General features: G+C 37.3%; 1 protein-coding gene across 3 annotated transcripts; it reads right to left on the bottom strand.

The window, feature by feature from the left end:
* Positions 1–100: 100 nt before the first annotated feature.
* Positions 101–11401, bottom strand: LOC127627825 (seipin-like). Of its 3 annotated transcripts, none has more exons than XM_052104392.1 (11): positions 10709–11401; positions 9714–10301; positions 9430–9511; positions 7998–8141; positions 5345–5479; positions 4977–5068; positions 4677–4806; positions 4194–4275; positions 4022–4099; positions 1160–1225; positions 101–1050 (listed from the first exon to the last, which is right to left on the bottom strand). In XM_052104392.1, the coding sequence occupies exons 2-11, from the start codon at positions 10031–10033 to the stop codon at positions 857–859; spliced, it is 1323 nt and encodes a 440-aa protein (XP_051960352.1). In that variant the 5' UTR covers positions 10034–10301; positions 10709–11401; the 3' UTR covers positions 101–856. The 3 variants fall into 3 exon arrangements, with proteins under 3 accessions (XP_051960352.1, XP_051960353.1, XP_051960351.1); XM_052104393.1 differs by having other exon boundaries at positions 101–999; positions 4665–4806; XM_052104391.1 differs by having other exon boundaries at positions 4665–4806.

Here is an 11401-nt window from a genome sequence, read left to right on the forward strand (position 1 = left end):
GGTGCAACGTTCTATTACTGGCAACCATCGCCGCCTATTGTTGTCTGTAATGAGTATATATTGTGGTATGCAACTCAATGGAAAAGCAATAGTTTTCACGTGATTTATTAGACAAACATAAAAAAAAAGCCCTCAAAGAAACATAACTCATGAACTTTTTGAAACATAACCCATGAACAGGTACTCAAAGAAGCCACATGAAAGCACAAGTTATAATAAGCAGATTATTAGAGTATCAATACAATATATATAACTTTGTATATAACTATATAATTTGCATAAATATTAAAATAAAAAACCCTTCCATACCCTTCCTAATGTGAAACTGCTTCCAACTTTTAATGTTCGTATAATGCGAAATATCAGAATTTTAGGCTTTTTACACTACACTGTAGATATCGTAACCTAACCATAAACCTCAGTAATGATACATTAAAACATAAACTTTTGTGCAGATCCCATATATGTGACTTCCTCTAAATAGATTGAGACAATATGGTTGAGGCTGTTTTGCAAAGAAAAAATGTATGCATTCTGCTGCACTCTAGGCATCACAGATCTCTAAAATTTGCCTTTCACGTCCTTTACGAAGTATTCCTAAGGGAAGCAGCAGAGCAGGAAATTCTCTTTATGGAGTTTCACATCAGCTTCATAAGGTAAATTTATTTCTAAATGCATCCAAACAATTCTTATAAATAATAATACATTGCATCGCAGAGGGAACGTCTCAACTGCACTTTCTTGCTAGTGCCCATCAGCCAGTGGATGCGCTAGCTAGATGTATAAGTGACATAATGCTGTGCTGTAACAGAATGCATTGATTGGTTGGTTGAATTCAGAGCTTGGCCCACACTGGTCAGAGCCCCATCTTGGGTCCCTGCCTTTGTCTAAGGCTGGTGTCTGAGGATTGTGGCTGGGCTGTCCTTTCTTCTTGGGTCTCATTCCCCATTCCTGCTTCCCTCTGCTCATGATCTGGGTCCTCCTCACTCAAACTGGCCTCTGCAATATGAGGGGATGCAAGGAAAATGGGAGTGTCAGAAGAGTCCTGAACTATTTAAGGGAGCAGGGAAGAGACATTGCAACATTAATCATTGAGCACTGATAATTGACCTGGTCCAGAAAATATGTTATTCTTAATGATTCAAGTTGATATTTTTACCAGCTTCATTTTCCTGCAGGTCAATCAGGTCATCTGTACCAATCACACTAGGTGTGTCCAGCTCACCTACAGAAACACATAGAGGCCAATTCACTAAAAGGTTGCACCAAATAATATTCAAGTAATTCTGTTTAACCAGGTGCAATCTGGACTGATATAACTCTGTGCCTTGCATATTTAAGTCATTGTCAATCTTTTCAGTAAAAATGGCAATTAGGAAATGCAAATAAGGCTCTTAATATAGAATAAAGCAATTATAGATTGTGCCTTACTCAAAAAAGTGCCTGGCACATTTAATGTTGCACTATTTCTGCCCACAGAGAGCAGACGGTAAACAGAATACTGTTTACCCACGTGCGACCCCGCTGAACATGCGTGGACATTGTATTTTGGCTTTGCTATAAGCAATGCATAATTTAATTTAAACAGACTAATATCAGTTCAGAAGACTATGTGCTGTCAGTAAAAGTTTAAAACCCACGGAGTCATGTGACAAAACAACATGGTGCTGATCATGAATTTGTCTTTGGGAGAAACTACAACAAAACTTTGAGTGATTTATCTTGAAATGTCAAGCTGCTAAACACAACATACATTATAGTGGATAATAGCACAAGGTTTTCAATAGAAATCCCATATTTACTGTGCATTTTCACATTGAGAAAAATGTTTTGCTTTTAGAGACTTTATATGAAGTTAGGATGAAAAAAGGTGCATTTTGAACTGTTCTGAGACCAGTGCAGACAGAGAGCCAAGTCATTTACTAAATGGGGAACATCTTATACATTTTTACTATGAAGCCAAGTGCATTCAATCCAAACTTCCTATCAAAAGTTGAGTTTCAGGCTGCAGATGATGTTTGGACCACTCAACATGTTTGGCAGACATAGGGCAATGGTAATCAGTACATAGATTCAGAATTTATAATGTATACTTTTATTTTAACATGGTTGGCATAACTGGATGATGCTGGCCTTACTTGTATTAGAATTAATTATGATCATTTCTGATTGATAATATGCTTCAGCACTGGCTATCTCTTATTTGTTTGACAGTACCTACATTAGGGGAGTGAGGGAAAATAATACATTTTTGTTACAACTTATAAATATTTATATTTTGAATGTATTGTTTTTAAATATATTGTGTTTAGAGTAGGTCTACCGTTTATCAATAAAAAAGTGCCATAGTTTGTTTTATAGAAAGCATGGTAGTGAATAACTATATTTTACTATGGTCTTGTTACAAATACCACAGTTAAAACTATAAAAAAATAAAAAATTAATTAATAAATTAAACATTTCAAAAAGGCAAATGTAAAATATTTGAACAATATCACTTTTATTATTAGTTTGTCTTTGCATTTTAATTTTATAGGCCCCAGATATAGCCTTCCATCTGCTTGAATTCAAGAAACGCAAGGTTTGGTCTCACATTCATGCATAAGCCTGCTGAATTTATTAACAAAACTTTAAAATTATGTAATGCATCAATGTTGCATTGAGCATTAAGCAAATAACACAAATATTGAGTACTGTCTTTTTCTTTTCTTTTTTTTGGTACAACAAAGTCTCCGCTTGATATACATTTTTAGGAAACGTATTTGCTCTAGAAATGTATTTCTTTTTCTGCATTTCTATTAGGGGTTACTAGTTACAAATCAAAAAATGAAATGTAAAATGGACATAGCAGTCTCGCTCGGGTCTCAGAGAGATGTTTGTGTACATTTTCTTTGGCATTACATTAAATTTCACCAAATGATGCATGTTAAAAATGTTATCTTGGCTATAATTCATCAAATGTTGGACAAGAGTTTTATAACTGCACATAAGCCACATCAGCCACAGCATTAAAAGTAACTGCTTAATTTTGTGTAGCTCCCCCTCCTGCCACCAAAACAGCACTAACCCGCATCTCAGAATAGCATTATGAGATTATATTCTACTCATTCTTCTGATGCCCCTGTCTGGATGTTTTTGTTTTTGTCACCATTCAGAGTTAATCCTAGAGACTGTTGTGCGTAAAAATCCCTGGAGCTCAGCAGTTACACAAATACTCAACCAGCCTGTCTGGCACCAACAATCATACCACTGTCCAAATCACTGAAATCAAATTCTTTCCCCATTCTTCTGGATGATGTGAACATTAATTGAAGCTCCTGACCCATATCTTCATGATTTTATGCACAACACTGCTGCCACACGATTGGCTGATTAGATAATCACATGGATGTTTTTTGGTGACAGACGGGCTGGTTTGAGTATTTCTGTAACTGTTGATCTCCTGGGATTTTCACACACAACAATCTCTATAATTTACTCCGAATGGTGCCAAAAACAAAAAACATCCAGTGAGCGACTGTGAGTTCTGAGGACGGAAATGCCTTGTTGATGAGAGAGGTCAACAGAGAATGGCTAGGCTTATTCGAACTGACAATGTCAATGATAACTCAGATAACCACTCTGTACAATTGTGGTGAGAAGAATAGCATCTCAGAATGGTATTATGAGACGAGGGTTGGTGCTGTTTTAGTGACACGATGGGGAGCTACACAATATTAGGCAGGTGGTTTTAATATTGTGGCTAATCGATATATGTACAGATACAGTTAAGCACAACTTCAAGGGTTTAAAGAGCAGCATCGATCTTTTACAGTCTCAACATAGTATTCCAGTTTGCAGTAGGCACAATTAATTTATTGTGTTATTAATTGTGTTATTTTCTCCCTAACAATGTTGATCACTGCACTTATTGTGCATAAAATCAGCTTACATAAGAAATGTAAATAATGTACTATTAGAGATGCAGCATCCACTGCATCGCAGTCTTTAGATGCCTTTTGTCAGACATGTTCTCGCGAACCTTTGTTACGCAAAACCATTTGTTTGGGTTGTTGTGAAGGGTCTGCTGGTCCACTGGTGTCTCTTCCATATGTCATGTCTAGGGGGACATTTGGAGAAGTGTGTATTAGTGATTGATGTGTTTTGCTGCTCTGATATGGTACAGTATATTTAAGTCTGAACTGTGTTCTTACTGGGAGTGCTAGAGGATGAGTGCATGCGTTTACGTGCCTCTTCCCTCCTCCACTGAAGACGTGTTGAGTCTCCCATCATAACCTACATACATAAATGAGACATAAGCAGACATTTGGAACGTACACAATGGAAATGTGATAGAAAAGGTATAGAGGGATATTTGAAACCCAAAAAAGAAAATTTGGTCATCATGTACTCATTCTCATATTTTTCAAAACTCAAATGACTTTGTTCTTCTGTGAAACACAAAAAAAGATTTAGGCAGTATGCGCTTAGTCTCAATCACCATTGACCTTTATTGCCTTTTTTTCTATACAATGAAAAAGATTGGTGACTAAGGCTAACATTTGGCCTAATTTCTCCTTTTGTGTTCCAAACTAAAACAGGTTTGATCCAACATGAGGGGGAGCAAATGACAGAATATTCATTTTTGTGTGAACTGTCCCTTTAAATAGATCAGGCAGGCGTACCCTCACTCTGACCTGGTCTGGGGGATAAAGCCCTCCCCAGATGAACTGCAGGTAACTGAAGAGCACAATGACACTGAGGAAGGTGAAGTTACTGGCCACTCCAATGATTGCTGACATCACAGGGAAGTTATACAGGAGATATCTGTTGCGAGAGGATGGTCACAGGGAAAATTACAGGATGGTCACTTCGCTTTAAACATTTTTCTCAAAACTTTGCTTACTGTACATTTGGTCAATGTGAATGAAAATATGACCATGCCTCAAAGGCTAACAGTCACATAAATGGATAAAACCAAACAATGGCATATATACCTAATGCCAGTGAAGTAGGCATGGATCCTGAGCTGTACAGAATAAATCTGGACCCTGCGGGACTGAATCTCGATCACAGCACCAATGGCAGGCTAGTATTGTGGGGGCAGATCAACATAATGACTGTATTATAATGTATGTTGGCTACATTGTATAAATGTATTGATATATACAGCCAGGATCTTCAGTAGTGGTCTAAGACTTTTTGACTCCACTGTATATGTGAAAGGTACCACTGACACAATGTAGAATTGTATGAAATGTCATGAATGCAGAATTTCTCAAAACTAAAAATCTCAAAGCTCATAATCACATAATTGTTGTCAGTCTTGTGGTCAGATTTGTAACATATTCAAAGGATAACTCACAAGGTCTGATCTGAAATCAGGAAAGAGCTCCACCTCAATGAGCTGTTTCTGCTCAGACACACCTGTAAGCAGGAGGGGGGAGAATAGCAGTGTGCTCATGGTCTGCAGCAGATTAGAACGGTAGTGCAGCATTGTCTGATGGGAAAGAAAACACAGAACAACTAAATGAGTGCTAATTTGAGGTAAATGCCCATTTATTGAGAGTTGATATAAGGTTGGATGTGTGTCTGAAAACAGAAATTCTCCTATAATAAACAGAGGAGAGATATATAATATCCATTAACCAGAGCCACCAAACTCTTAAAGGGATAGTTCACCCAAAAATAAAATTCAACATGCATAATGATAGACTTTCTTCTGCGGAACACAAACAAAGAATTTTAGACGACTATTTCAGCTCTGTAGGTCCATACAATTCAAGTGAACAGTGACCAGAACTTAAAGACTCCAAAAATCACAAAAAGGCAGCATAACAGTAATCTATAAGACTCCAGTGGTTTATTCAATGTCTTTTGAAGTGATCCAATCGGTTTTGGGTGAGAAGAACAGACCAAAAACTTTAAAATGTTCACTATAATACACAATATACAGTCTGTATATGCGTAAAACACTAGGAAGTGTAATCAAGCTTGAAATCATGATTGTGCCTAGAGACAGCAATGGCAAGATGTACAGTGAAAAAGGAGTTATATTTTGGTCTGTTCCCACCCAAAACAAATTGGATCGCATTAGAAGACATGGATTAAACTGGTGTTTCCCAACCTCTTTTCTGCCATGGCACATTTTTATGAATAAAAACACCATGGCACACACTATCCCACATAGCCATCATCAATATTTTTCCTTTTCAAGAACTTGTTCATGTTTTCTGTCTGTCTTAGTATCTTGTAATGTTTGAAATTCAGCTATGCAAAAAAAAAAAAAAGTCACATAGGAAAGCTATGCTGTGTGAGGTCACAGGTGGAAAGAGCGCAACATGCGTAATGAAAACACAACAAATTTGCTTCTTTTCTAATTTGTAGATTTGTTCTTGCAATGCCACAACAAATTACAGGGATGCAAAATCACGAGGATCGAAAAAGGTAAGACAATCACTGGTCCACGGATATTTTTTTATATAAGCTAAAAGCACCAAATCCAGTGATGATAGTGATTCAAGTATATCAAATTAGCTGCACAACTGTACAAAATTATCTGCAAAAATTAGTATTTTGGTGTGACTTGCTTGTCACAAATTTGTTCAATTTTATTAACTGATTAGTTCAGTGACCCCTTCTGGAAATGTCACTAGGTGTGACAAATGAGCATCTTATGTGCTATGAGTGAGTCAGTGAATCATTTTGAGTCGTTCATGACCGAAATGTACCAAGAGAATTTATAGTGTTTAAGCATTAAAAGACAAAAGCAGATCTATAGTCTTCCTTCAGTTTGAGCATTATTTTTCATGCAAAAAGAAAACAATAACGGTCTAATAATAGTGAGTTTCAATAACGTCCTTACCTTCTCCTTTATTAAAACTTGCATAGCAATAAATCTACTGACTTCAGTATAATAATTATAAACACAAAGTAGATCTATGGTATCATTTTCCTACAGTAGCCTATTTAAACTGCTGAGCATGGCTTTTATCAGAAAAGACTACAATAATAGACAAATAATAATAATTTTGAGTTTCAATAATGTTCTTTCGTCAAGGTGTCGTTCGAAGCATCAACACTCCGTTCAATGCCAGCGTCAAGTGCCGCATCGCCCTCCACATAACAAGAGTTGCAGAAAGCGTCACATGAGCGATTATACGAGTTTGCCATGTAAAAAAGTGGGAGGTGTGCAAAATAAACATTGAAAACATTTATTTGGAAGAGAGAAAAAAAAGCTTGCAGTTGCTTTGATAGCAGAGAGTTTACTTGTTTATGTTTAGGTCTAAGCGTTTTCTTGGTGAATTCAATAACTGGGGTCTCTGATATTCGTGAACGAGAAGGTAATACTTAATTAAAAGAAATTATGAGACATTTAATATCTCTTCACAAATTTGGACAGTTTTTAAATATTTCTTGTTGCTTAGTACTCTCAAAGACATTATTTGTGTGAAAAACTCTTTGGTGTAAAGTGGCGTCACTTCATTGACTTCAATGTATTCTGCAGCGCTGATGTGTGTCATTTGAAAGCCCCTCAACGCGACTCTTTTAAACATGAATCATTGCTCTTCACAATCACAAAAGTGACCAATTATGGTTTCAAAACTGCTAATTTTGCCGAAAAGGGAGAAGTTTGGATCCCTGAAATAATTTTTTTTTTCATGCATTTATTAATTTGGGAAACACTGGATTAAACAACTGGAGTCGTATGGGTTACATTTATGCAGCCTTTATATGCTTTTTGGTGCTTCAAAGTTTTGATCAACATTCACTTGCATTGTATGGACCTAAAGAGCTGAGATATTCTTCTAAAAATGTTTATTTGTGTTCTGCAGAAAAAAAGCAAGTTATAGACATCTAGCATGCCATGAGAAAATGATGAGAGAATTTTCATTTTTTGGGTGAACTATCCCTTTAAAACACAGAAAGTTGCTGGTATGTTGACAAATCAACATCAGCCATTAATTATCCAAACAGAATGAACAACAGTGAGTTTAGATGTATTTTTCTTCACTCACTGAGCGGGCCACAGAGGAGATGACTGTCCCATCTCTGGTATAGCAGGTAATTTTCACCATGAACATACCAAGCTGTTCATTAACTGGAGATTCAGGCATTTCCAGTTCTAGAGAGATCCTGTAGGCCTGATTAGACATCATCACCTATAAGACAGAAAAAGACTAATTAATTTATCTGTAAATATGATCCACTTTCATACTGAAGTCAACTAGCAAAATTTAAGGTTACAGTGAGGCACTTAAAATGAAAGTCAATGGAGCCAATTTTTTGAGGGTTTAAAAGGCAGAAATGTGAAGCTTATAATTTTATAAAAGCACTTACATTAATTCTTCTGTTAAAACTTGTGTGTTATTTGAGCTGTAAAGTTGTTTAAACTGTTGTTTTTGTGGCCATTTAATGTTTTAGTGTTTACGGTGCTGCGGCGTCATGGCAACGAAGTTGTATAATTGGATATAACTTTACACAGAAAAGCTTAGCAAGCACTAAAATCATGTTAACGTGCAGATTTTTTACGTCATGTGGTTATACTTTTGAAACAGTAAGTATTTTTTTTTCTCCCCTTTTCTCCCCAATTTGGAATGTCCAATTCCCAATGCTCTCTAAGTCCTCGTGGTGGCGCAGTGACTCGTCTCAAACAGGGTGCGCATCTGAGACCATCAATCCGCACATCTTATCACGTTGCTGCAAAGACATAGCGTGTGTGGAGGCTTCACGCTATTCTCCGCGGCATCCACTTACCACACGCCCCACTGAGAGCGAGAACCACATTAGCGACCACAAGGAGGTTACACCATGTGACTCTACCCTCCCTAGCAACCGGGCCAATTTGGTTGCTTAGGAGACTTGGCTGGAGTCAATCAGCTCACCCTGGATTCGAACTCGTGACTCCAGGGGTGGTAGTCAGCGTCAATACTCGCTGAGCTACCCAGGCCCCGAAAAAGTACGTATTTTATGGTTTACGGAATGGCCCCATGCACTTCCATTGTAAGTGCCTCACTGTAAAACTGAATTTAGCTTTTTTTTTTTTTTAATGAGGGACGAGTCCAAATAATTTTTGTGGAAATAAATATTGTGCCACAAATGCTGTCAATTGAGCTTAACATGTAATGAACCCAGAATAACCTTTAAAATGTTCCCCTAGTGTGCCCACACAGGTGCCCTAATAAAGTAACCACAGGTGTAGTTCATCACGTTTCTACCAAGATTAACAACCAGAAAGTGTCCATGAACATTTTACTTCATTTTGAACAGTATATCAATGTTTTATCATTTAAACCTAACAAACATCTTTTTTTTTTTTTAAGTTTTGTTTTAAAAGCTTTCTTTAAAATAAATGCTGCTACTTGGTTTGATATTTTGTTATATGATAATGTGATTTAATAAAATGTTACCCTTGTATGATACCAGTTTACTGATTATGGGATTGTGTACCTGGTCTTTGCCATTCTTCAAGAGTGAGACATTAGCCATGGGGAAAGAACAGAGGACTGAATCAGAAGGATCACAGTCTGTTCTAAAAACAGCAGAGCATAGAAAAAAATCAACAAGAATCAGTCATATAATTTCAGGTATTAGCATCATATGCAATAGAGAATCTAGAAATGCCTCCAACAGTATTTGCTCACTGGACCGATCTAATTAAGAACTCAGTCATGCGCAAGACCATTGACAGAACAAAACAGGAATGTTCCTGATTAGCACTGCTGTATCTGCACCTGTAATAGAAGTGTACTGGTGTGGAGAAGCTGACAGTGGGCATGTAGGAATAGTAGAAGCTTCCATAAAGGAACACCGAGACCCAGAGGAGAAGCACCAGGACACAGGAAAGGATGGCAGCCCTTAGTAGCGTCCTGCGTGCCTTCAGCAGGGTCACAGCTGCCACGTCCTGAAGCCAAAGCAGCAATGGTCCCATTTCAGCGTACATAGATGCCAAACCTTCACCTGCAATTCTGGGCTGGGGTCCTCTGATCTCTGCACTGTGTCTGCCTGTCAGCCTTTCTACTGCAGGCAAAGGGCTCTGCCCCACTTCACACATACAAACCTCTTCACACAACCCCAGACTACGATCCACTTACAAATCCAACCTGCATCATTACATTAAAAACTTGTCATCTAGTGAGAATTAACGGTATGAATATTAAGGGGGTTAAATGGTCAAGATGACCAAAACCAAAATTAAAAAACAAAAAAATCAACTTTGGATCCTAATACATTGAGTATATGATTTGCCAGTTTCTTGTCTGACAAAATTAATTTGCATTTCTTCCATTCTTCAGCTATTTTTGGTGAAATCCTACAGTGCCCTAAAAAGGAACAAGAGAAACAGGACAGAATTAAACATGATATACTTATTAACCCTTAAATTGCGATATAATTACAGTGCATTTAATAACAGTGTAATACATCCACTAACCAAATTAATTAGTGAGTATATAATTTTTTTCCCCTTAGGAATACAGGACTATTAATAATACTGACAATATAGACAACTGTGCAAAACAATACACAGAGTATGAAAAGCACAAATGTGTTTACATATAGGCTGCTGACTATATATAAAAAAAATAAAAATAAAGCCCACGACATCAAACACATACACATATGATTTTTTGTGTCTTTGAGCTACAGTACCTCCCTGTCATTGCATTTATCTTGCTATTAAACTGCTGTTAAGCACCATTATTAAGGAGGGGAGAAAATGACAGCTCACCTTTAATTCTAAAACACGCCATGGACAAATACATAGTTATGCTTCAGAATCAAACGGACGAACTGTAGCGCAACTCCTCTCCTCTTCCTCTTATTGGTTGGCGTGACGCATAGTTCACATTTCCTGGCAGAGGAGCAGATCTCCAAAACATATTTTAGGCAAAACAAAAGTGAATGTTTGTCATTTAATGTACACAGACCACAATAACAAATGTTTGCGTTTCACCGTCACGCCCCTGCTGGTGTGAGAGCAACACACATACGGCGCCTCAAGAGGTTTCGATTCATCTTAGTTTAATGCGTTTCAGAATAGGTGGTGCCCATACAGTCATGTATTTCCAAGCTAGATTGCTATTTTAGAGGGCGAACGAGTTATTGCGCAAAAAAACAAACAAAAAAAATCTAGAAAACCTACAGATTTATATTATACTCGTCTCGTGACGAGTTTTAAAAGTTAACGCTTTTTAACTTTACACGGCCAAAGTTGACTTCAAGGCAACTCAGTCCAATCGGCGGCTGGAACTTTTATATCAAATTGAGAGCCTACAAGCCTAGCATAGAATAGCATAACGCGGCGGTTCCATATAAATTCTATGGGCGGTACACTGGCGAGGAGGCAAAGGCCGTTTTTTCAGAAATCTCCTATATATATATATCGATAATATATATATTCGCGCTTTCTAATTCCGATATA

Source organism: Xyrauchen texanus, chromosome 34, assembly GCF_025860055.1.
Source record: "Xyrauchen texanus isolate HMW12.3.18 chromosome 34, RBS_HiC_50CHRs, whole genome shotgun sequence".
In the NCBI taxonomy this organism is placed as follows: domain Eukaryota; kingdom Metazoa; phylum Chordata; class Actinopteri; order Cypriniformes; family Catostomidae; genus Xyrauchen; species Xyrauchen texanus.

Bases quoted from the DNA above. Each gene is read 5' to 3' on its own strand.
- LOC127627825 (XM_052104391.1), bottom strand. From the start codon at position 10,033: ATGTGTGAAGTGGGGCAGAGCCCTTTGCCTGCAGTAGAAAGGCTGACA. The intron at 5,069-5,344 runs GTGAGTTATCCT...CCACAATACTAG, and splicing joins CTGATTTCAGATCAGACCTT to CCTGCCATTGGTGCTGTGAT. The intron at 1,051-1,159 runs GTAAAAATATCA...TCCCTTAAATAG, and splicing joins CCTGCAGGAAAATGAAGCTG to TTCAGGACTCTTCTGACACT.